At 43.5% G+C, this 26,192-nt stretch overlaps 2 protein-coding genes across 4 annotated transcripts in view; both read right to left on the bottom strand.

Moving 5' to 3' along the window:
• INTS4 (integrator complex subunit 4) overlaps window positions 1-12,412 on the bottom strand; it is a 32,902-nt gene extending 20,490 nt beyond the window's left edge. The window contains exons 1-11 of one of the 2 annotated variants that reach the window (XM_015618332.3): window positions 12,295-12,412; window positions 11,312-11,506; window positions 9,258-9,375; window positions 8,426-8,532; window positions 8,036-8,221; window positions 6,742-6,792; window positions 6,010-6,098; window positions 5,631-5,751; window positions 5,032-5,103; window positions 3,844-4,018; window positions 1,543-1,748 (exon numbers count right to left, since the gene is read on the bottom strand). In XM_015618332.3, coding sequence (XP_015473818.1) covers window positions 1,543-1,748; window positions 3,844-4,018; window positions 5,032-5,103; window positions 5,631-5,751; window positions 6,010-6,098; window positions 6,742-6,792; window positions 8,036-8,221; window positions 8,426-8,532; window positions 9,258-9,375; window positions 11,312-11,506; window positions 12,295-12,348 — 1,374 coding nt within the window. In that variant the 5' untranslated portion in view covers window positions 12,349-12,412. The remainder of the gene's footprint in view (window positions 1-1,542; window positions 1,749-3,843; window positions 4,019-5,031; window positions 5,104-5,630; window positions 5,752-6,009; window positions 6,099-6,741; window positions 6,793-8,035; window positions 8,222-8,425; window positions 8,533-9,257; window positions 9,376-11,311; window positions 11,507-12,294) is intronic. The other variant, XM_015618341.3, reaches the window with a different exon arrangement.
• Window positions 12,413-14,121: 1,709 nt separating this feature from the next.
• On the bottom strand, window positions 14,122-19,614 carry KCTD14 (potassium channel tetramerization domain containing 14). Of its 2 annotated transcripts, none has more exons than XM_019008765.2 (2): window positions 18,538-19,614; window positions 14,122-15,865 (listed from the first exon to the last, which is right to left on the bottom strand). In XM_019008765.2, the coding sequence occupies exons 1-2, from the start codon at window positions 18,604-18,606 to the stop codon at window positions 15,194-15,196; spliced, it is 741 nt and encodes a 246-aa protein (XP_018864310.1). In that variant the 5' UTR covers window positions 18,607-19,614; the 3' UTR covers window positions 14,122-15,193. The 2 variants fall into 2 exon arrangements, with proteins under 2 accessions (XP_018864310.1, XP_015503389.1); XM_015647903.3 differs by having other exon boundaries at window positions 18,547-19,613.
• Between the last annotated feature and the right edge of the window lie 6,578 nt (window positions 19,615-26,192).

Genomic DNA, 26,192 nt, shown 5'->3' with positions numbered 1-26,192 from the left:
TTATAATTTGCTATGTATCAACAGCTCATTCATCACGGTCTTACACAAAAGAAGAAAGAGCAATCCTCTTGTAAAGGCTCTTCAATGACAGCCAACACACTCGAATGATCAAAGGGTTTTTGCTGGTCAAAGACAGACTATGACCACAGAGAAGACAAACTCTAAGGACTGGAATAATCACAGACATAAAATAGTCCAGACCACCAGAAATGCAAAACAAACAATGCAGAAGAAACAAAAAATGTGAAGGGAGAGAGATGAGCACAATTCAACAGAAACTGAGATAAGGACAAGAGAGAAAACAAATTCCAAAGTCTAGTCAGAAAAGGAAGGAGTACCTGGTATGATATTCTGATAAAGTGAAAGCAGTGGGGTGAAAACAGAAGTTACCTGTTACACCCTGGTGTTCCATATTTATGTTGCTGGAACCAATTTAGGCACCAAAGTTAACGGTATTTTTCCACATCCTTTACTTTTATACTGGAAGATGAATTTTACAGAAAAGCAGCAAACTTCTTTCAGAATCAGACAAATCCATTAAAATGTTAATAATTCTACACTTAAGCTATCCCAATGCCTGATAATAATTATGATAATATAAACCACAATACACATAGGGTTTATCTTACACGATAAATCTGCACAGAAGAGCCCAGCCTAACCAGGACATTTTCATACCTCAATGCCTTAAACAAATGTAAATAATGACAAACATGTGAAACACCTAAAGCTCATTGCTGCATTTGCAAAGTCATGTCATATTCCACAGCATTTTTTACAGACTGATAAAAGAGGTTAATTAGTGTGCTACTTCCTGAGGCACACCTGACAGTAGCAATTGCTGACCTGGGACAAGGAAATAAAAGGTGAAGAGACTGAAACAGTGGATTTCCAGCACCTCCCAAAGCACTTCCTAAAAGAAGCAGAAACTTGCCTACCACGAGAAGCAAATTAATAAAAAAAGAATGCCTCAGGGGCTATATCTCAGTAAATAAATAAGGTCTGAAAGGAAGCAGTTTGACACGGTACAATTCTTGCAGCCAAAATCTCTTCCTGGATCAACCTCACCAACCAGGAAGAGCAGCTGACTCCTGATTCCCTGAATCCTCAAAATTATATGGCAGAGCACACTGACAAACTCCCTAAATAGAAAAAGGATCTTAGGCCCATGGCCAGCTCTACTTGGTGAGCAAGCATGTAGCCAAAGCAGCTGAGGCAAGGAAGCAGCAAGAAAATGAAGTTGCATGTAAATGAGGTGCATAGAATGCTGGACCACAACACAAGACAGAAGGAAACACGTGGAGGCAACAGCACAGTGATCCAAGGAAGAGTTTTAATCTAAAATTTATCTATTTCAGAAGTATTCTGCTGTCCTGGTGCTTACAAGCTACCAGATTTTAGGAACCTTTGGCAGTGTTCAAAAAGTCAAACCCCAAAAAAGGATGGATTGGCTCTCAGAGGAAGGGACTGATTAGCAGTATATAATTAAGCACCCCAAAGCAAGCAGGAGAGCAATTCTTGCCCTCCTCAAGAATTTCTTACCTCCAAGACAGCTAACACGGTATCCAGCTGGTCTTCCCGCAGCGTGATATTGTTGGAAATTTTTCTCATTGTGTGTATTGACTGCAATCTGACCTCCTCAATTTCATCATTAAACATGTCAACCAAAAAATCCAGGCATTTCTCCGCAAAAGAAGGCGAGGACTGAGCCAACATACACAGGGCTTCAACCGCAGCGATTCGAACCTCTGTTGAAAGAGAAGCAAGGAATTAACTGTAAATTAATTAAAACTCTGGTTTAAAACAACATTCACTCAACAGCGAAGTCTTGTACTATTCAAGGGCTGGGCTAAGGACAGGAGATGTCAAGGAAACACTGAGGGCAACAGAGCCTAAGCAGGGACCCACTGGGGATCTTTTCAGAGGCAAATCTTCAAATCAAGTCTCACTTTGGGTACAGCCCCTGCTGCTGCCATAAGCATCTGCAAAAGGGACCTGCAGGTGAAAACCAGGTCTCCAACCCATCAATAAATACTGCATGCTTCACAGTGTGTTTTGCAAGCATAGCATTAACACTGGTATCTTAAGCAAACTAATTTAGTTAATTAAACTGTGGTTGTTTTATTCTTCCTGACATTTTAATTGCTTGGAGCTTTCACTGCATTTTTAACTTGCTATGTAGCACTTTATGAATTGCTGAAAAGCCCCAGAGAACCAACGTTTTAGCAGTTAACAGAATGAAAATCTTCTGCTTTCTGACTATAGATGCCTCAAAACAAAGGAAAAAGGTGCCACCTAAATATTAAAAAATATTTGAATTAAAGTAAAAAAAGCATCAGAAAGCATCCTGAGTGTACTTAAGCTGTAAAATATTGCAGGAATTTGAAGAATACCCAAATATAACAATGTTAGGCAGACATGAGATTCTCTTCCCTATAATCATGCTCATTAGCTTTCCTAACATTTATGTGGCTAGGATCACAAAAATGGTAATTAATCTGATGTCTTGCAAACATTGTTATTTTAAACATCTAATTTTCACTCAAATTAACTCATCTTGAAAACATTTACTTGAACTTGTGTGGAGCTTTTAGGGCTATTGTTCTTAAAGAAGACATCTGACTCCTCAGGATTCTGATCAAGTACAAAAATGCACAGACAGCAAGACCCCTGCCTGCTCAGTAATGAAGCTTTTGTCACAGCTCTGAGTCTCCATGGTCATTAAGACCCAGGTATTAAGAGAAGAGAAACATTTTGCCAATATTGCTCTCATAAGCTGACACACTAATTCACATTTAAGTTACAACATGGAATTCAAGACATGAAGCAGCGTTGCCAGTCAGGAAAAGCTCAGCAGTATTTAAAAATGCTGCAGTGGAGAGAGAGATCTGTGTATATTTCACATTCGTTCATTTTATCCACATTCCTCAACAGCATCATACTGACACAAGACCTGTGGCACAAGAAACTGGAGAACATGTTTCATTGGGCCAAGGAGCTGAACCAGTGAAACATTTTTTATTAGTCAGGAAAAAAAAAAAGGTGCACTTTCAGCTCAGGGAGAGTTTAGCTACTGGGAAAACCTGCATTTATTTACAGGACTCATGGAACAATAAACTCACTTTTACATCACAATCTACAACAATAGCTTTGTTGTGGTGGTTTTCTATGTTTTAACTTAACCTCGTCCTTCCAGTAACATAAAAGGCAAATTCAAAAATAATATTCAGAGCTTGGAATTTTCATGCTTTATGCAAATACCAGCCTCACAAGTACCAGGGGAAGTTTAGATGGGATATTAGGGACAACATTCAGGTTGTCAATCATTAGAACAGACTACACAGGGAAGTGCTGGAACCACCATCCTTGGAAGTGTTCAGAAATTATCTGGATGTGGCACTTAGAGACATGGTTTAGTAGTGGACTTGGTAGTGTTGGGTTAACATTTGGACTCGATGGTCTTAGAGGTATCTTCCAACCTAAATGATTCTATGGATTTCCTTCCTGCTGACAGAACACCAACAGAACAGCAGCAACTAACTCTGCCAATTTATGGTCACATGCAACTGCTAAATTTAAGTCAACAACAACAAAAAATAATCCCAGTGGGTTTCTGCAGACCAGAAGCAAACCACTTACTACCACACACGTCATTAAAACTTTACCATTTATAGGAAGCTATTTGCTTTTGGCTACTCAACTGAACATTTCTATCCAAAATTCTGTACAACACTACAGTCAGTACCTTTGAAACAGTACCTTTGAAAAAACCTTTGAAAAATTATGCTTACTAGCTAACACACATCTCTCCCCTTTAGCATCCCACGGCAAGTTAACACTTACCGTACATCTCATCTTCCAGGCCATGAACAAAAGCCCCACAAGCTCCTGATTCAATCAAGTTCACAGCACCAGTATCGATTTCCTCTTTGGGAGCATCATCTCCCCACTTTCTGCCACTTGAAAACTCCCCAGAGCTGTAGAGCTCTTTGGCTCGTTCATGTGCAGTGCGCTTCCTCTGTCCAAACAAGCGTTTCAGTTACAACCATGTAAGCTTCAAAAGATGACTGAACAAAATATTAAACTGGATCTGAAAACAGATGTAGCTGGAGGCTTAGACACTGACATTCATGCAAGTGCTAAGAAAAGCAAACAGTACCTACTCTTCTTTGGCTACTTCTAACTGCCAGTAACTCTTTGTAGTTTTGATATAGGGAAAGGATAATAACACATACATTTTAATTAACATATTCTTAGACATCCATTGTAAAAAAAGCCAAACTGGGTCAGAACAAAGGCCCATCTAGTTAAGAACCCAGTAAGTGATCTGCAAAAATGCTATCACTTTGCAGTTCAACTTGTTAAACTGCAATTAAATACTTCAATGCTATCAATACTATCCAGAGTTCAGCAGTGTGTAAAATGGGATATTCATTCAGTGTGCTTGCTAGTCTGCCTCCTTTCCTCACACACTCTAAATAGTGCTGCACAGCTTTTTCTTTAACAGCCTCTACAAAGCAGCACACAAAAAACCAGCAGCTCTACACCATTCTTTTGTAGACATAAAAAAACTAACATAACCTTGAGCATGTTGCTTAAGGAAGGAATGGTATTGAAAAATTTTGCTCACAGGGCTGAGTAGCCTTTAGCTACTCATGTTTCTTGAAATGTTGATGCTTTTTCATCAGATCTTGCAGGACGTTTCCAAGAGCTTGCTCCTAGAAATAGGATGCAATCTTTCCATACACAATAAGCAAAGCTTTTAGCCAAAAAACTATCAGAACACCACAAACATTTGCCTCTCAGTTACTGTAAAACCTGAACAACCAAGAGCTGTTTCTTACATGCTTGGTTAATGAAATTTAAAACTAGAAATTGCTTCATTGACTTTAAAACAAAACCTGTCATCATCAATTAACTCTCAGCAACCCTCAGGCAAGGACAAGGTGAACAAGCACACTCAATATTAACTTATCTCTTGTGTGATTTTAGTGCTTACACACAGGAAAACAAACCTAAACGTTTACATACCCTCAGATCTGACATGAGCTTCTTGTCAAGGGTCTGCTCCAAGAAATGGGAGCTAACTTGTTGCATAGAACCCTAAAGGAAAAAAAAAAAAAAATCAAAAGGGAGAAACAGGATTATTCCAAACTGAACCATATAATTTCCTGACTTATCCCAACATGGCATCGAATCTTATCCACTCATTTTAACAGCTTTATGCAATGCCTGACACTATTGTACATCAGAGTCTAAAAAAGTGAACTTAAGAGTCAGAACATCTTCTTTTCCCTCTGAGGTTAATATGGCTTTTCTTGAGTTCAGTTGGTTCACATGTCCTGTGATAGAGAAGTAGGGGCAGGGAATTATGACAAGGATTTGTTTCTTTCCTTAATGCTTAACCATCTACTCTCAAAGAAAGGATCATTGCACAGCTGAGCTGAAAAAGTGTTTGGTTTCCTCAACCTCCCTCATTTCTTTCACCTCAGAATTTTGGGAGAAATTTACCTATACGCTTTTAAACATCCTCCCATTCTTTTATTTATTTTTTTTTTTTTTTCAAATATATATGAAAATTCAAGTAAGAAAAACTATTCTCTGCTAGAGAAGAAAAGAAAGCAACTTACCAATAACTTTGCAGCTTGTACTCTTACAACCCAGGAACCATCGCTAACCATATGGCAAATTTTTCCAAAGGCATCATCAACCAAGCGAATTTCTTCATTAGAAGAAGGAATTGGGACAATGCTGACATAGAGAAATCAGTTTGTTGACTGTATTCCATACTGGATGGCATCAATAAGAAACAACTATGCTGAATTCCTAAGAATGTGCAACAAATACCAGGAACTAAACCTTCCCTGCATCAGTACATTCTCAACAGGCATCAGCCATTTGTTCACATCAGTTTCCTAACAGTTTCTCCTGAGACCTACTAGCATGAAACCCTCAGGATTAGGATGATTACTTGGCCTGTACTTTGAGGACACTGCACACAGGGCATACCTTTCAGGGTAAAGTTGGCTGAGGACCCAAATCAGCTGAACTGCAGCACTGCGCACTTGTTCATAGTCATCTGCCAACAGCTTGCAGGCCTGAAAGAACATTCATAGTCCAATATATCTGAAACATCTCCACCAGAGCTGTCATTCACTTCCCACAATGTCATCAGCATCCTTACCACAAGACAGTTAGAACAGATTAAAAATCAAGACAAATCCAGTCTTCCCTGCTACTCCCTAGTATTTCCAAGTTTGATCAGGCAGACTAGATCTAATCAAGTCAATCAGGCACATGTTACAAACTCCAGAATTGCCTGTACTATGCAAGAAGGATGAAATGTGAGTCTGCAATAGAATTGATTTGATACAGTTTGCAGCTGCACAGCTTTACTGATATAACAAATACAGGCTTTATGGGTACTCTCCAATGAACAAGGGTTTAAGACTTCTAGACTATGACTGCCAGATGACAGGAATGACTTCATCATACCTTGCCCTTCCCAGGATCACCTCCCCAACAAACAACAGACAACAAAGCATATGCTTTCGTGCATTTAAGCACAACAGATGCAAAATACCCATTTATTTCCACTGTCATACAACAACAAGGAATATTGGCAACCCAAGTGTAAAATACTCCTCCTCTGCTCAGTGCCCTCCTCCTCACAAAACACAGTGCCAGAGAACTCAAAAAGAAAGATATGCAAACAAGTGCAAAACAAATACGAGGTTTTACCCGACTGTAAATGGCTTGCTGTAACTTTAATCCTCTTTCATGAAGCTGTAGCTACAGGGGGAAAAAAAAAAAAAAAGTAAGAAAGTGTAAGTACAGGTTTAAGGGACACAGACTAAATTTTCACCACTGTTTTTCTGTTTGAGCCGCTTGCATTTCTTGATTGCTGCTAGAAAATTACATTATCTTGACCCTAAGTACTTTAAATAATATTCTTGACTTCAGTATAATTTTTTAGCTTCATAGTAATTCGTGCTTAGGTTAGGGAAAAATAATTTATACAAATACAGTGCTTGTTCATTCTCCCAAACTTCAAATAATTTTTTAGTGTTAGCCATATTCAACCACAATTAAAACAGATAATTAATTACTTTATTACCATTCCTGAAACATGGATTCAAAAGTAGCATTGCCAATGCATTTTCATGCCATGTAAATCTTCCCATTACTGAACTACAGGGACAGCAAAGTATCCTACATTGTTTCTTCGTATAAGGATGAGTAAGTACAGTGTCCAGAAGAGGGAGATTTCAGAGAGATTCAAGTGCAATCTGATCTCCTCAAATGCATCTATCTTCTTTCTTTGGAGTTTAAGAACATTAATTCAAAGATCCTTGTTAACCATCACATTAGATGGAACATTTTTATAAACTTTAAGGGTAATAGAAAACTTCTGTATCCCCATACACTCACAGGCAACTCATGTTAAGCACTATTTTGAAATGCATGGTCTTTGCTTGCATTTTTGCAAAGCTAAAAGCTTCTGAAAGGTCCCCCCACAAAAAAAAACCCCAGTATACAATATATCTCATGAACAGTTAGAGAATACTAATGAATGTAACCATGATGCAAAACATAAACATTTGCTTTAAAACAGAAAACCAAAATTCTTTCTGGACTTATCACACAGGTTTCCTATCATAAGCAGATACCTACTGCATTTTGGAGCACTAGTGGTTTATTGTAGTTTCAATAACCAATACTAAATCAAGAAATAAATTTGTCACTAAAAGAAAGAGCCTACACACAAGCAAAAGAATGAACAAGTTGAAAGGCTTCTTCAGCTATAGCTGAAATAGAAGTGATGAATCACTCAAATGCCCTTTGAGATCTCATGTTACTCTAATATTTCAAGACCCAGCATATTTTTTCAGGTAGTTTTGATACTATAAATAGGCTTTTACTCAGTAAATTAAAATGATATCTAAACCAAACCTCTTTGGATTAGTTTGCAGCCCTCTCTCAGCTTCCTTTTACAATCCCAAACTATTTCTTCCACACTACCAGCTAGACTCACCATGGCTTTTATAGCTGCAGTCCTAACTCGAGGGTCCTGATCATTAAAATGATCTCCTATGATCTTCTGGACATCTTTGGCCGCCTGGCTTTCAGCCTCTTTTGCAGCACCTTTTTCCACTGGGCCAAGACAACCAATTAGCTGAAGACACTTATTCCTTACACCATGAGAAGAATCTGTCAGATGCTGTGGAACAAGAGACGAGCAGATGTAACTGGATTCTTACCGTTCCTTCAGACCTTTTAAATATCATGTTACATTTCCTAGCAGTGACTAACCTCTGTATTGTAAGTTTGTTGAGAAAAATTAAAATAATTTAAATACTGACTACCTTTCTTTTTTTTCTTGTTGTAGTGACAAAAGTTCCCTGGCCCAAGGAGGCCTCCTTACCTTGCAGGCTACCTCCACCAGCCTCATCCTGACAGATGGATTCTCTGGGAGTTTTGTGCCAATCACTAACAGGGTGTCCAGCAGCTGAGCAAGGACTTGGTGAGACTCTGCAAAACAGAAGAGTGAAAGGCTATGCACTACTTTGCTAAACTCTTACCATGCTCTTACCAGGATCACAGACTGATTCACATTGGAAGGCCATCCTGAAACCTTCTCCTTTCAAGGCCTCAACTAGCCCAGCTCCCTCAGCTATGCCTTGTACATCACATACTCCAGAGTCCTCTACCACCTCAGTGGTTCTGCTGAACTCACCCATCCTTACCAGCACTGATCTGGCACTGAGGAACCCAAAACTGCATAAGATATTCCAGATGTGGCCTAACCACTGCTGAGAAAAAGGGTATAAGACTCTCCCCTGACCTGCTGGCTACACTCCTGTTGGTACAGCTTGATGGCTATCATGCTAGAGACTACCACTATCATGCTGGCCTCTAACATGATATAAAAGAACTCCTCTTAAAACACACTTGCATTTTAAGCAAAACTGCCCTGTAGAACAGAGAACTTCAGAAGCAACTGTTCTCAGATGAAGATGCAAAAGCAAATTTTGCACTCCTTTAGAATAAAGATATAGAGCAGGCAGGTCACAGGAACATTCTTCTCCTCAGAACGTGGTGTTATCGGTCATCATTCATAAAACCAGAAAATAAACACTCTAACCAGCAATTCTCAATCATACATCTGAGATGTAAGGCCTTGCCACTGTCTCAAATGCTTTGGGACAGCATGATTCCCCCTTGATCTCAAGCACCACATCAAAAGTGAGACTTACTCTCATTTTGAAGGGTGTTAATGGCATCATCCATAATGCAGTCTGGGGAAAATCCTGCAGTCTTTGACAACAACCCTAGCAAGGATGCAATCTTCAGTCTTACAGAGGCATCATTCTCCTGGAAGGAAACAATACCAAGAAAAAATCCCCAACACAGCAAGGTTAAAGAAAAAAAAAGAGAACAGCATATATTACCTACATACATCTACTCATTTAAGAAACAGCAAATGCTGTCACAGGTGATAATTACAGAAGTAAGCCTCATCAGTTAATATTCCTTTAAAATTGATTTCAAAAGTTCATGCATTTTAAAGATTTATTTTGAGACTTCTACAGACTCATGCACACAAGACTCCTGGTCATATCTGGACGGTCCCTCTTTCATTGTATTGCCAAGGATATCCAATGCAGAGCAGAAAGGCAAAAAGTCATCTGGATGTCATACCTGGATCTTACCAAGCATTTGTGCAACACCAAACAGAGAGGTGCAGAAATATTACAATAACAAATATCCTATCTTTCAACAAGAAATTTTACAGTTACAACTGTTACATCTTTCAAGTGTTTAAGAGAGACTTCACTGTTGCCACACACAACCTCCAAGTGACAAATGTGACACCCAAGGGAGCAGTCATTTTCTCAATTCAACTGAGAAGCATTTTTTATCTTAGGGCTGAAGTTATGTTTGTGTTTGAACAATGGATAGATACTGTCATTAGGACTGTATGGGGACTGATGACATATAGGGATGAAGGAGGCTACAGGACCATCCTAAACAAAACAACAATACTAAAACAAATAAATCATCACAATTTCCACTGCAGTTACAGCTTTCATGGCCAGATTTCTGAATGATCAGGAAAAGTGCAAGTGTTATGGAGTACTAAGAAACAAGTTCCTTTAAAAATTCTGTCTGTAAGTAAAATAAAGTCAGCTACGGTAGTTTTGAAAGAAGTATTTTTAAAAGCTGGATTCTGTACCAGGCTCTGCTCTTGCCCCTGTGATCTCATCTGCAGGTTCATGAGTCTCTCTTCTAATACAGGCTACAAAACAAACTTCCAGCAAAAATAATCTGTGTTATTTGACTAGGAACTCTATTTCATGGAATCAGAGAATCATTTATGTTGGAAAAGACCTCTAAAATCATCAAGTCCAACCCTTAACCCAGCAGTGACAAGTCTACCACTAAACAATGGCCCAAATGCCACATCTACACAATACCTTCAGGGATGGTGACTCAACCATTGCCTTGGGCAGCTTGTTCCAGTGCTTGATAATCTTTTCAGTGTGGAAATTTTTCCAAATATCCAATCTAAACCTCCTTGGATCAGTTTGAGGTCATTTCCTTGTTCTACTGCTTGCTAACTGTAGAAGAGACTGACCCCTGACAGTTTTTTTTCATAGATTTGATATTAGGGAAAAATTCTTTACTGAGAGGGTGGTAAGGTACTGGCCCAGAGGAGGCTGCCCAGGGAAACTGCCTCATCCCACAAAGTGTTCAAGGCCAGGCTGGATGGAACTCTGGGCAACCTGGTTTAGCAGAAAGTGTCCCTGCCTTAGCAGTGGGGTCAGAAGTGGATTATCTGTAATGTCCCTTCCAACCCAAACCATTCCATGATTCTGTGATTTTAAAAATGCTGTTTTTTACCTCATAAGCAATAGCTAAAATGTTTCTCCACTTCTAGAGAAAATTAAGAACCAGGTAAGCACACATCATTCAGGAAAGAGTTAGATAAAGCTGAAACACCTCTGGACAGCCAAGCTCCATGAAGAACTTGACACATCTTTTGTCCCTTGCCAAGTTAACCTCCATGCAGACCATGTGCACAGATAACACTGCCATAGCCTTGTCAAAGGCTCCTGAAGCCACCAGCAAAGGTGCCAAATAACACAGTCAGAAATCACCTGGGTCAAGGGCTACAGCTATTCACTCTCAGCCCAGGCTGTTGGCAACTGAGTCAGCAACACAGGAGCCTGTGAGCCCCTGTTCAACATCCCACACCAAGCAAACAGCAGAAGAAGGAGCAAGCATGTTTGGCTCCCAGCTTCACCACCTTGTAATAATGCTCCAGCAGGATCCTGACAACTCCTTCCACGCTCTCCACTTCCACAGGTTTCCTGGCAAACTGGAGCAGGTACTGCAAGGCATCTGCAGGCGAGGTGGCTTTGCACAGGTCCACATGGAGCGCTGCCGACTTGCTGGGCTTGGTCAGTCGTAACTTCTTAGAGGACAGGTCCTCATGCTGCTGCTGTGGGCAAAGGGACACGGCTCAGAAACACAGCCTATCCAGACCCACTCCTTCCCAGACTGAATATGTGGAGGCCTAAGGAAGGTCCCACGTCCCACTGCAGTCACTAGCCTCTCCTTCATCTGTTTCAGGAAGAAACACATCCTCAGACCACTGTGGCTGTTACTGTCCTGCCCAAGTAGTCCCTCCCCCCCCTGAAACATGGCCTCTCCCCTCACTAGGCTGGGTCAAATCCTGCTGCTTCCAACACCGAAAAACTAATCCTGGGCAAACACGACTTCTCTCACTCCCACCGGCCTGGAGCAGCCCAAAAACTCACTATAGTTCTTTTCCCAGTCCCGGGCTGAGGGATGCTGCATCTTCCTCGCAGCAGTCCTGGCCCTACTCAGGTTAATAAATCAACACAATGGGTCTGGTTGGAAGGGGCCACAGTGTGTCATCTCGTCCAGCCTCCCTCTCAAGTAGGGTCATCTCAGAGCACACTGCACAGGACTGCGTCCGGACGGTTCTTGAGTATCTCTAGTGAGGGAGACTCCAAAACCTCTCTCCCGCGCCACCCTGAGGGGAACATCTTCCCTCAGACCTCTCCCCTCCGGCAGCTCCATCCTTCCTAAACTCGGGAACGACCCGTCCCGCTCTTCCCCAACCCCGCAGGGACCGCCCCAGCCCCGACGCCCGGCGGGCGGGCGGCTCTCCCAGGCTCGGCTGGCGTGTTTCCCCACAGCTCCGCCTCCCGTCTCACGGAAGAGCCCAGAGCCGTCCATCCTGGCCCGGGGGGGACGTGTTACCTGGACCACTTTGGTGAACTCTTCATAAACCCGCTTCTTCAGGTGCGCCGCCATGACGCCGCACCGCGACCCGGAAGAGGAGCCATAGAGTTGCCGCAGGGAGGGGCCAGAGGCGCGGCCTCTCTTTCCGCCCGGAGGCCCCACTCGATGGTCCGGCGGCCTCCCGTTGCCATGGGGACGCGGGCCCAAGATGGCGGCCGCGGCTCGGTCCGCTCCGCAGCCAGACACACCCGGCCACCGAGCCGCAGGGCCTCTGTCCCGCCCTGCTTCCCCACAAAGGTTTCACTAGCATTCGATTTTAAGCCGCCTTTCCTACTTATTTCTACTTTTTTAGCAAACAAAGAAATGAATGTTCATTAAAAATGATGTAATTATCTTCATTAATTGGTATTCTGTCACCTACTGTTTATTTATTCTTGCTTTCATGTTAATCAGTCCACATTTCTCAGTCTTTTTGTTATCTTTTTTCCAGGTAGGGAGTTTTGCAGCACACACAATACAGAGTCTTTGACAGTCTCTTGTTATCTTCTGGTTTCTGCAAAATGCCCTTGTAGTCTATAAATTCTGCAAATTTTGTGCCCAGAAATACATCTCTCTCTCTCAAAGGTTTTGTTCATCAAAGCATATCAGGGTTAGTTTAGCAAAACTGAAAGTTTCAGTGATTTTCCCAATCTAACAATAACAGTTTGTGTAAAGAAACTTGTCTGCATGCTGGCTAAAAGTGACTTAAAACTAGTACAGTGCTAATGAATAATATACTGCTTATGATTCATTAACTCAGTTAATTAAAAATAATTAGAAAATTTATTTCCATCAGAATTATACAATCACTAAAGTCAGAAAAAATTTCTAGGATCATTGAGTTCAACCATTAACCCAGCACTGCCAAGCCCACCACTAAACTCCATCCCCGAGTGCCACATCCACACATTTTTTGAGAACTTCCAGGGATGGTGACTTGACCAATTCCTTGGACAGCCTGCTCCAATGTCTGACCACCCTTTCAGTGAATAAATTTTTCCTGATTATTTTCCTGGCACAACTTGAGGCAGTTTCTCTTGTCCTGTCACTCACCTGGCTACAATCTCCTTCCAGGCAATAAGGTCCTCCCTGAGCCTCCTTTTCTCCAGGCTAAACACCCCCAGCTCCCTCAGCCACTTCTCATCAGACTCGTGCTCCAGACCCTTCCCCAGCTCCACTGCCCTTCTCTGGACACACTCCAGCACCTCAATGTCCCTCTTGGAGTGAGGGGCCCCAAACTGAACACAGGATTAAAGTGTGTGTCAAACTTTCTCATGGCAGCAGTCCTATAGACTTAGCAGGTTGGTTGACGTGAGGCTTTAACTATTCTATACTGAGGTTGTTTTCTCCTAATATCTAATTTTCATCTCTGTTGTTGTGACTTAAGCCAGCTTCCCCAGCCTTAGTATGTACAAAGTGTAATAAATCTCTTTAAAGCAACATTTGTCTGTTGGGAGGCCTCCTCAATCTCTCTTCTTCCAGGCTGAGCACCACCAGCCACTTGGTTATGATCAAAAGAGCCTATTTCCTAAACCTTTTTTTCCTTTCAGACACTGATTGTGTCCATTCTTACCAAGGTTATGCATGTGGGACATCTCAGAGTCCCTTCACACCCACAGCAGAACTGCCCTGCAGTTGTTGGAGTGACGACTGTCACTGGCAAAGGTCCATGCTGAAACATCTGAAACACAGCTTCATTAGGAGTGATTCAAATCTGTTACCCTAAAGACAAAACTTCAGGTTTTTAGAATTTGGGGATCTAGAGGGGAAAATGGCAGTAAATAAAGCACTTCTGCATCATTCAAAAAAAACTTTAAAAGTTATTTATTTGAAATCCCAAGGACCATTCTATGGTTCTATGGTTATTGTCCTTGACTGGAAGAAATCCATCTTCTGAGAAGTAAAGGAAATATGATCTTTATCAAATCAGCCATTATGATTCTCAGAGTGATTAAACCCAAGCCATCTCCAGTATAAAAATAAACTTTCATATTCTAAGATTTTTTTAAAACACATTGTAGAATGCAACTTGTGTTCTGTAAAAGAGAATTTGCAGGCTGTTTCTTTAGTACCACTTCCTTCCCACCAAATCATGGCAGGTTTTCCCAATTCTTCTAGGAGCTTATGCAGTTAGAAATAGCAACATCATAATACCAAGTGTCATAAGAAAGAGATTAAGATCATGTGGTCTGAAAGAGTAGTGTGTGTCCTTAGATTATAAACTCCTCACATCTGTAATGGTATTTTGGCCTTTTGTTGATCCTGGACAGTAGCTGAGGTTCTCTGTCTTCAGAACAAATAATAAATAATGGTAATAAATACATTGACTAGAGAGTAGGCTGTCTACTGGAGGAATAAGAGGAGATCATAGGACACTGAATCCTTCTTTTTTAACCCAGATTCTAGTGTAGAAAGGAGGGAGAAGAATAGCTTTTGTCTTCCCATCAAGAAACTAAATTTAATTTGAGTATGTGGTAATGTCACTGTTTCAGTCAGGATTTGCATGTATGTGGCCTGTTCCCATTTACACTAAGAGAGCAAATCGACATGTCCATGAAACATATTTGGGATTATTCATTTCCCTTAGGTTGAGTGAAGTTGGCTCAATCCACAGATCCATCTCTTTGAACTGAATGAATAGTAAGCAACACTGAGGAGTAAAATTCCTCCTTTTTCTGGAGCCTTTTAAATCCCCTAAAGCCCAAGTAAAGTGGCTGTTAAGTGCTCTTTGATATGGCAGATAGCCAAAGGAGATCCTTTCCTTGGCCTGTGTAGTTTCTTCCTGTCCCTCTGGTAACCCACAGTTTAGTCTCCACAGTCCAGGTTAATTTGTTCCAGTAATTGCTTTCTAATGTTCCCTGTCAATGGTGGCACTTTGCTACCACCAGGTGAACAGGAACTTGTAGAAGAAGTCGTGCGATTTGAAACGAAAACCTTTTTCAGCAACATGGGGCTGAAAAGATATTTTATACCCTTTGGCTTCTACATCCATTTGAATGCAGTCCAGCAGATCAGAAATACTTGGCACAGCCTTCCAGGGGCCAAACTTCACCACGGATTTTTTATCCATGTCCAAACTGTTCAAGGCATCCTGACACCTGGCTGCATCCTCCTCAGTTCTGACCACACATACGATGACGCCGGACTGTCGGGATGCAACCGCTTCTGCCCTCGCGATGCGGATCATCAGCTCGATGTTCTCGCTGTAGTTGGGCACACGAGCCAGAAACTGCCTCCTCGCCACGAGCTCCCCAAAGATCTGTGGGGAGTCCTCAAGCTGCTTGATCAAAGGCTCTATGTCATAGAACAATGCCTCCTTGTAGACATCTTGGATGCACTGGGTGGGTACTTGATTACTGCGCAGGTACTCCAAGATGTATTTGAAGTAGGTGCCTGGCCTGTCAATGAAGAACCTCCCTTCAGAGTCAGTCCTGAGTTTGGGCTGGCCAGTGAACATCTCTGCCAGCTTGGAGCCAGGGTGTTTCTTCAAGGTGCTCAGCATTGTTGTGTACATCTCCCCACCAACATTTAACTCCACAATTGGTGACAACTTAAAAAAAAAAAAAAAAAAAAATTGACAAAAAGCCATGTGCATTATCAGTCTGAGGTCACCAACATGGAATTGTCAAGGAAAAGCCAGATGATTGTGGATGGAGTATGGAATGATGGCGTGAAGTATGAGCTCCCATTTTGTGGGCATCAGATGGAAACCTCCACCTGATTTATTGCAAAAAGCAGAGGAAGGATGCTTATACAGCTCTCGTAAGCACAGCAGCAGAGACTTGGACATTACTAAATGGCTAAGTTATCACCTCATCTCTGGGATGTAGAAAAGTGTCATTTTCCCAGTGGGAAAGAGGGAAAAGAAGTACCCTTCCCTACTCACAGGGAAGCAGTGAGTGACTACAGGATCCAACACTGATCTCCTAAGTCGCTCACAAGCATTGTCCCTGTGGGCCACCTACAGCAAGAGCAGTACATGAGCTCTCACCCATCCCATGTGCAGAGGGACAAAGATAGAGCCCAAAGCTCTGCCAATCCATCTTCATCACCTGAACTGTTCTTTTCTCTTCAAATGAGAAACTAAAGCTCTTTAAGCTTTATAAATAGGTAGAATTGGCTTCCACTCATCTGGGGGGTCAGCTACAAACACTGAAGTAAGACACAAAAATCCATCATGTCAGAAGTGCAGGACAGAAGCTGTTTAGCAAAGCACCTAGAAATATATGATGGCTTTAGTTAGGAAGTAAAGGAAATATTTCATGCAACTGACATGGACTTAAGAGGGGAAAATGTAAAGATTGTGGGCTTATTTGCATTTTTTTAACCCTCTGTATTAACACCATTATCTGAATTGGAGGAGGCCTGAATATCTGGAAAGCTGGACATTTTAAATTGACCTTCCTGTATGTTTAATTCTGAAAAATTTTACTAGCTTCCCTTTGCACTTGGTCATTTTATGTAGTACTCAGCAGATAAACAGAAAAGGGAAGAAAGAAGACAGTTCTTTTCCCTCCTGCCAGCACTATTGTAATGCAAGTCACAAGCTAGACCAGGGCCACGCCTGCCATTGGGAAGATGTGAATCAATACCAACCCTATTTTCCAGGAGCTCACCTGCACTTTATTGGATCTGATCCAGAAAGGAGCTGCCTCAATGCTGCTGGTCACATGTCTCAGGTGAAGTGTGTACTTAAGTGCTTAGCTGGATCACATGGGTACAGACCCATGGGATGACGTGAGCTGATGTTGCAGCGCACACCAAGAGAAGGGGGGGCTCCCGTGCCCGCTCCCTGTCCTGTTCTTGTACCTACCTTTGTGATCTCTTGCTCACCTCATGCCAGCTCTGCTTCTCTTTCATCTTAGTGAGCTGGATTTGCTGACAGAGGATTTAACAAGCACAGAGCTGACAAAAGGATGAGACTAGGAACAGACAGCCTGGTGCAGGGAGAGACCTTCCCTTTAAGCAGGAGCAAACTATCAGATTTAGCAGAAATTTCTCACACCCTAAGCAAGCCAGAGAAGCAACAGAAGATTCAAGCCAAGAACCCTGATGGAATATTGGTTTGCACTAGTGTGGGTAGTTTCATCTCAAGGGTAATAAATTATTTTCAGTTGGGTTAAGAAGACTCAAGAAGCACTATTCTGTCTGAGACTATCTTGTGATTGCCACCCAATGAAAAACACAGCCCAAAGCTGTCTCTGTAGTCAGCTCTCTCTCCCTGGGAGATTTGCCTTTAGTCCAAGAGATACCAACAGCACTCCCCACCAGGGATCATCTGAGAAGAGAGTCTCGGGCTTTTGAGCCTTTGCTCCTTTTTCAGATGGCAGGTCATATGTTTCATGCTGTTTGTCATTAGTACAAATGGATAACATGTTATTCCTTAATACAGTAGCCCAACTAACTTCATGTTCTTGCATCTTGATTAATGATTTTAGCCTGGCATCAAAGTGGTTCCCAGTGGACTGGAAGTACTGGCACCAGCTGATTCCCAGTCCTGTAATTTGCCAGTAAAGTGACACGCAGGAAAGTTCCATCTATTTGTGCCCCAGTTTACTAATCTGTAAACCGGTTACTTCCATAGGGAAGCATTTTGCAACTAACATGTGAAAAGTGCAGTGTAGGAAGGTTGGGTTTTCTTAATACAGAGAGGTCTGGAGAAGAGATTGTTCAGCTTTAGCCAAGAGGACAAATTGATTAGCAATAGACTGAGAGCAGAGGAAAGTAAAAAGAAATAATCTCATCACTGATTTCTGCCTTGTAACATGCTGCTTGTCTGATACTGCCATTAATTTTCCTTATAGCTAGAAAAACTACTGTTCCCACCTGATGTCAATGACACAGGGCAGTTTTGGTATCATTAGAGACTCATAAGACTTGTTGAAAACCCCCAAAACCGACGACAGGCTTTTATTTAGGGATCTGACCAATTAAAGTTCGTATTAACTGAATTCCATTTCTTGCCAAAGGAAAAGAACCACTCTGGTTATTTGCTGTTGTCAGATCTTACATGTGAGAGATCTGGCCCTCCTGAAACACAGCAGGTGCAAACAGGCCAGAGTCAGACACAGCTTTTTAACTAGAATCTTCTTCTTTGGGATATATTTGGCGAGGCTTGGTGTCTTCAGATTAGCATATGGGGTGAAAAAAACCCCCACTCAAATGTAGCCCAACAGGGGTGCTCTGATCCCACATAAGGGAAATGTTCCCTTGAGAACATATCTTACTCACCGTATGCAGGCTGCTGGTGACCTGCTTCCCAAGGGGCTTGTGCTCTGACGAAATACTCATCTTCCCCAGGAGCTGAGGACTCAGCTGTTTGGGAAAACCTGCTGCTCAGTGCTAGTGTCCTACTGCACACGCAGGATGGCTCCCAGCTGTGTTCCAGTCCTCTCTCACTTGATTTGTCTTTGTTGGGTCAGCTTTTCCCTGCTCCCAGCCCAGCTGCTGGTGCAGAGGCTCCAGTTTGTCCCAGGCAGAGTCCTGGTTCTAGTTGCAGGTGTAGGGAGAGGGGAGGGCACAGCCTGAAAGCGGAAGTATTTGCTCATTAGTTTTCTGGCAAGCAGCAAGGTGCAGGGTGGACTCGGGCTGGCTGCCAGCACACACCTCGTGCCTGGCTGGCTGAGTGGTGACTAAGGGCTCAGTAATCCCTTCAAGGGAGGCCCAGTGCCCAGGGCCCCTCTGAAGAGCCCCGTGAGGTGAGGTGTGCCTGTGTGCCCACCTCTGCCTTGACAACTACTTGTATCAAAACCAGCAAATATTTTCACAGCTTTTTGGCCTCTGTACACTGTTGCTTTAAAGCACAGTTTGTCCCAAACAATTTCATTGCTCCTATTTGTCACTCACACTGATGATAGATCTGCAGGACGTCTACAACCTGTCCGTGGTGGTGGCATTTTCTTCCTCACCCATACAATCTCTGGGCACTGGATAACTTGTGCAAGGTAAATAAAACCAAACCCGAATCTCTGCTTGAGCATGAACTCTTCTTTTCAACTGGCCATAAATATTTGATTATTATCTTTGCATGACATTGTTTTCTAATATCCTGTATCCACCAAATATAGAATGTGGACAGCACCACAGGTTTAGTGGTTGTAAGACTATCACAAAATCAAAACACAAGGATGCAGTGAAGGTGAACTTGAAAGTGCTTAAAGGGGGGCTTATAAAAAAGGAGAGTGAATTTTTGCCTGAGCACATAGTGACAGCTTAAGGAGGAACAGCTTAAATATAAAAGAGGAAAGATTTAGATTAGATATAAGGAAGAAATTCTTTACTGTGAGAGTGATGAAACACTGGCACAGGTTGAGAAAACTGTGGATGCCCCATTCCTGGAAGTGTTCAAGGTCTAGTTTGATGGGGCTTTGAGCAACCTGGTCTAGTGGAAGGTGTCCCTCCTCATGATGGAGGGGAGCTTACAACTAGGTAATCTTTGAGGTTCCTTCCCAGTACAAACCATTCTGTGATTCTATGATGATTGTCTGTGTTAATTTATTAAATGCAGAGTATTGCATCAGAGCTAGCCTAAATAACCTCTCCAGAACCAAACCACAGTCCTGCAGGGTCTCCTTTATTTCATTCTAGGTGATTCAAAGTGCATTGTTGCTTTCAAATCTGTCCGCAGGCCACTCATCACTTACATGTCTTTGTTTCATTATGGTGGCAAAATTGCCATGGGCATGATTGTCCAGAGATGTAACTTAAAGTTTGCAATGAGAGACAATATCTTTTATTAGCTCAGCTGATAGAGATGGATAAAACTATCCATGTTTTAGGGCACACAAGGCATTCCCATGTCTGTCAGATTCTCCTTCAGCTTGCTTGGAGATTTTTTCCTTTTTTTTTTCCAGTTTCTCTTGGTCTAATAAAAGATGTTTTATCCCTTCTACCAACCTTGCCTCACTCTCTTTTGTTTCAAACTGCTTCTCTGTACCAGCAACCAAAGAAAAAATCTCAGACAAATACAGCACTTCCTAAAAATCTCCCTGGGGGAGATATTAATGTTGAAAATTGACAGCACAGTATATAAGGAAATAATTTGCACAAAATCTGCATTGTGCTCATGGATACCAGCTTTGTTGCTTTTGAATACTCCAGGGATTTTGCTGAATCTTTATCCTCTCAGAAGACAGAATTGATCTAGGCAGGAGCTTGATGCACAGAGGGAAAAACAGTTAGAACTTAGACTGATTCACTTCCCTTGAAGCCTGTCCTTATGAAAGCCTCCATCAAACCTGGGCCAAGACTCTTGAATGCTGTGTGCATTTGGGTAAACCTGTCATTGAACTCATCTTACATTTTGCTTTTGGTTCTCTGAAGCATCCTCAGGGATCCTCAATGATAATCTCTGTCTGAGTTATCTCTTCTGCTTTAAATAGAAATGTTTGAATTTTCCCTTTTCCAAACCAGCAGAATTGGTAGTGCTGGATGCACCACTGAGTTCTGCTTGGGATCACAGGTTTTGTGACTTCTAATAAATTTTAAAAGATTAATGCTTACTAGAAAACAGGGAGATCTGGAAGATCTGCATGTTCCAAACCTCTAAGTGCTGCAAATCCCATTCTTTGGGCTGGCTTATGTAGGTGTTTCAGATAATATCTTGGATATAGCTGACAGAGTTCATATCCACCATGTCTTCGATGCTGGTGGTGATAGCTTTTCCTTCTGCAGCTGCAGAACTGGAATGATGGATGGACTATCACCTCTCTGCTCACAATCTTTGCGCTAGGGCAGGTTCAAGGGCACTAGATAAGTTTACCTTGCTCATCTGAGAGATTGAGGCCAAACCTTCAATGCCACGACAGAAATCCTTACCACTTTAGCAAAAGGAATGGTTGCCAGCTCATGTCCACAACTCTCCTACTGCTACATCAGTCATGGCTGGTCCTTCAGTGTGATGCACATGCTGGTCTGGTTCCTCTGCCCACAGTTTTTATTTGATGTAAAAGGGATATTTCCAAGCCTGTAAGCTCTTTCAGGCAGGGACCATTGTTTCCCTGTTTATTTATGAAAGAATTAGCCTGTGCCTGGACCTTGGATGAGCAACCACAATATGAATAATAAGAATTATCATACGAGTGCTTATAAATGTTTAGTTGGTTTACTAAAGAAGAATAATTGGCAGTGACTTTGTGGGGCATAAATATGTGTTTTTTTGAAAATTGTATAAATATGCATATGAGAGTGAGCTGCAACATCTCTGTTCTGGTACATACATTTACTCAGAGTGATGAGTTATTGGCACAGGTTGTCCAGAGAAGTTACGGCTGTCCCACCCCTGGATGTGTTCAAGGTTAGGCTGGATGGGGCCCTGATTAAACTGATCCAGTAGGTGCATCCCTGCCCATGGCAGGGGGTTTTGGAGCTAGGAGATCTTTAAGGTCCCTTCCAACCTAAACCACTCCATGATTCTGTGACTGTGCATCGGTTTGGAAAATAGTACTATCCATAAAAGTATTTTTAAAATATTTATTTCCTATTTCAATATATTGAATTGGCAGCCTCTGTTTAAGAGACTCAACAATTCAAGAACCACTCCTAAATCAAACACCATGTGCTGTGCAAACACTGTCAGCATTCCTAACTGGTGCCTTCCAGCCATTTATCAGCTCCACCCACCTTCTCAGGATGCATGGCTGAAGGCTTGTGTCTGAGATCTGAGCTGCCACAGTACATTCCACTGTTAAACAGCACAACATTTTTTCTCTTTTATTTTCTGTGCAATTAAAGTTTCACTAAAATAAAAGCAAGGCAGGAAGTTCCTGCTCTTGTCTTCCTTTCACCGTGTTGTGGATCTTCAATTGCTGCTGAGCAATCAGGACCCCACTAAAGGGATCCAAATGAATGTGTGAGCAAGGCATGGAGCTGCCTGGAGGTGAATGGAGGAAATAGGGATATAATCTGCAGAACATCTGTTCATTTTACGTGGAGGCTTTTAGAGCTGATGAGTCTCTGATTTTAATCTGAAGGATGGTATTTCACTTTTGTGGTGCAGCAGATTCAGAGAGCACCTGTAGCAACATGAACACAACCAGAGCCTGCAGCACAGGGCATGGTGACAATCCTCCTCTCACCACAGATGCTTAGAGACCTCCAGTTTTATAATCAAAAGTGGAAATTGGATGGAGAATCAGTTTGTTCAGCCAAAGGAGCACTATTTCAACAGCTAAGTTTTTTTTTAAATGTCCTGAACAGGGAAGGGGACACCTCCCTCTTGTAAGCAGCTCAGTAGGACTTCCCAAGGGTGGTGTGTCTGGGAGGGAATGAGTCACTTGGAAGTGGGACCCAACCTGTCCTGAAGGCTCCAACCTGCCTGTCAAGAGCTTACAGCTTCTGCCCACCCACCCAGGGAGGGCTTTGCCTCTGGTCTCCCCACAGCTTGCAGAGGTGAGCAAGGTCCTATCTTCCTACCCCAGCTGAGCTTCCCCACCTCCTCCTCTGTTCCCAGCTCTGGAGTGTGTCATGGCCAAGCAGAGAGTAGCAGAACCACCCCCCTGTTTTGCTGGGGCTTGTGAGGATTCCAACAGGTTGTTCACAGGAGAGGATGTGGTGCTGGGTATGGAGGGCTGGATGAGTGTAGAACGAGGGATGGATGTGAAGGTACTGACGCTGGGAATCCAGAATAAAAGGAGATGTTGTGGGAGGGGAGGAAGGATGCTGAGGAGCAGGCTGGGATCCAGCACCAAGCACAGAATGGTGGCAGGATTACACTGGGGTTTTGCAAGGTGGGAGAGACAGAGAGCTGGGGGAACATTAATCTCAAAGCCCTGGCAAAGAAACCCAGCTCATCTCCTTGCACTGAAGCCTGGCCTTGGTGGCCAAGGTCCTTCATCCTCATGTGCTAGGGGACAGTAGTACTGCAGAAGTGACAGCTGGTAGGAAACACAGGACACATCTGCACAAGGCTTTGCATTTCATTTACATTACCAAAGAGAACGGTTTGGAGGTGTTTAGGCACACACAGAAAAAAGCATCGCTTCAAAGTTACAGACACCTTCTACAAAGCAACTATACAAACCACTCATCTCTGCCCCGCAGAAATCCCCCTAGGACAGGAGTGAAACGAAGCAGGAAGCTTGCCAGCAGCATCAGCCGCAGGACGAGTCAGATGGTACAGGCAGCACCCAGCAGGCAGATGGCCAAGCTCTGCACTGCTCAAGAAGGACACTCCTCAGTGGAACATGGTGCAGGAGAAGTGCCACTGGACTTGGACAACAGACCCTGTGGAGATGACATACATGGTCAGGATGTCCTCAATTCTGTCTGAGCATCTTCCTAAATAAGGGTAAAGTCCTGTTAATGCCCTCTGTTGCTGCTATCATTTTTTATCCCCTACATTTCACTACAAGGACGTTGACCGTGAACCCCATCTCTGATGGATCATGGGGAAGTCTCCTCAAGGGGCCTCAGGGATCAAAGTCCCACCAGGATGGAGAATGGGCTTGCTTTTCAGGCTAGGGGAAGATTGACGTGTCTGAGCTGTTTGCAGGTGGTATGCCAAAGTTAGATATCTGCAAACCTGAAAGTGCCAAACTACTCCCTAAAAATGACTGTTGCATTTTCCATCAGAGAAAAAAAAAGAGAAATAACTGGAGCACCAGTGTCTGGCAGCTCCTGGAGTCCAGTCATGGTATTACAACCACCCATCCCCCTTGTCCCTGGTATCTTTTGTGTCTGGTCAGCAGCAGAAAGACATTGCCTATGCTGCAGACTGGGGAGTCTTGGGGAAAGCATGGATCTCACGGAGTTGCCTTTGTTCACTGACACAGCTTGCACCAGTGGCAATTGAGAAAGACAAATCCAGGAGGAGGTTTCTGTTGAGCAATGGAGTGCAGACTCAGAACGCCTGGGATTTGGGGGTGTAATGCAAACAGTATAACACCACATGTTACATAACACATCAGCTGATGGGGCATGAGGACAAAGTATGTTACCCCTCAGCCGGCTCTTCCTTGGCACTGTGTCCCCAAGCTCTTACCTCAGAGATGGGAAGTGCAGGCTCAAGAGCTGGACTGATCTTCACTAAGGTTGATCTGTTCCAGGATCTGGCTGTACCTCCGGGTCAGGGCTTTGGTGTTTTTGGTGAGGTCTGTCAGAACTTGCTGCAATCCATTGACGTGATGGGACACGCGCTCTTCCAGATTGCTGTCTGCACCCTCATCTAAGGCTGTGTCGGTGTCGGCACCGGTCGGGCTCTGGTCACCGGCAGAGGCCAGGCCTTTCTCCACCATGGGCTTGATGGCCTTGAGGAGCTGGTAGCGCTCGTAGAGGTCCGTGTGGCTCTCAGCATCTGGGGCTGCCCCCTCCTGCTGCGGGAAGACCCCTCGGAGCAGGCTGGGGAACATCACCTCCTGCTCCATCTTCTGGGTGGCCGAGAAGTACTGCTCCATGGCCCTTCTCCTACAGCTCTGGCAGTGCTGCTCTGGGCTCTTCTGAGAGTGTCTCCTGCTCCCTGTCCCTGCTGGGGCTTTTTATGCAGTGCCGGGGCACGTCCCTCCCCTGCTGTCCTCTGCTGTCCTCCGCTGCCAGCCCCGATTGGGCCGGATGGCCTTGGGGTCGGGCTTGGCTCCAGCCCAGCTGGGGCTCAGCCATGCCATTTCCCTGGCTCTGTACAATCTCTTCTGAGCCTCTCTGTGGCCTTGGCCCAAGCTGGCCGGGGGTCTTCTGCATCCCCGTGTTCTGAGTGTGGTGGTGAGGAGGTGCCTGTGGTCTGTCAGGTACTTTGCCATCCTGCCCTCTCACCACCATCCTTACCACTGCTGGAGACCCAGGATGGTGAGTCCAGTGCCTTCCTCCAGGGCAGACAGGTTGCAGAGAACACCATGGGAAAGCTGCCTTGATCTGGACAGTTTTGAGGAGTGGAGAAAGGGAACAAGTGATGGGTTTATTCAGAGAGGGTGAATTTCCCATGTGCTCTGCCTGAAAACTCACCTTCTTCTGTGCTGGTGTGGGGATTTCATCCAGTCCAACTATGGGCAGCTGGTCTAGAGAGCAAGCCCTGTTAAAAGAAGGTGATAGTAAACAGGTGATACTTCTCTGAAGGGTGCTTGCCCCAAACTGCTTATTAAAGGAGTAATATGACCAGCAGCAGGATTTAACAGTGAGTAGTTGTCAGAAGTTATCAGCCTGAGGAGAAACATGAAAGTTCCAAGTCTGAAGGAGGGTCCTTGGAGGGGCAGTGACAGGAGTCAGAGATTGTGGGACCCAGCTCAAAGCAGTTTTCCAGCTGCCAGAGTTCCAACCTCCACCAAGGCCTGACAGAGCATCCTCCTGGTCAGGTGCTGTGAGCAGCCTGCTGCCAGCTCCTGGGCTGACAGCACAGGGGGCAGGAGGCAGGGACAGAGACAGAGTCAGTGCTGGAGAGGCTGGAAGGCCCCTCTGGAGATAGTCTGTTTGAACAACTGCTCAAGTAAGGTCAACAATGGGACAATGGGTACTGGATATCTCTGAGGATGGAGTTTCCACCCCCTTTCTGGGTAGTCTGTAACAGTGTTTGAGCACCTTCAGTTTTAGGAAAAAAAATAAAGTTTTTCTCTCATCCCATCATCATGGGATTTTTTTTTTTTGTTTCTTTGTTTTGTTTGTTGGGATTTGTTCTGTGTTTCATTTTATGCTGGTCATTTCTTTCCTGTCTTGTCACTGAACAGCAGTGGGAAAATTCTGGATCACCTCTTGACCTCCATCACATCTTTAGAAAGACTGACCAGATTGTTCTCAGCCTTCTCTTTCCAAGTCTGGACACTACCAGCTCTCTTAGCCTTTCCTCATATGGAAGATATGCCTGCCCTTCTGTCACATTTATGGCACATTTACTGGACTCTCTCCACTATGCCCATGTCTCTCTTGTACCAGAAAAACCAGAAGTGGACACAGCA

The sequence above is a fragment of the Parus major genome, chromosome 1 (genome assembly GCF_001522545.3).
Source record: "Parus major isolate Abel chromosome 1, Parus_major1.1, whole genome shotgun sequence".
Lineage (NCBI taxonomy): Eukaryota > Metazoa > Chordata > Aves > Passeriformes > Paridae > Parus > Parus major.
Note: the sequence above shows the minus strand (reverse complement) of the source record. Positions and strands in the feature narration are given on the sequence as shown.

Bases quoted from the DNA above. Each gene is read 5' to 3' on its own strand.
- KCTD14 (XM_019008765.2), bottom strand. From the start codon at position 18,606: ATGAGTATTTCGTCAGAGCACAAGCCCCTTGGGAAGCAGGTCACCAGC. The intron at 15,866-18,537 runs ATATGTTCTCAA...TTTTTTTTTAAG, and splicing joins GCCTGCATACGGTGAGTAAG to TTGTCACCAATTGTGGAGTT.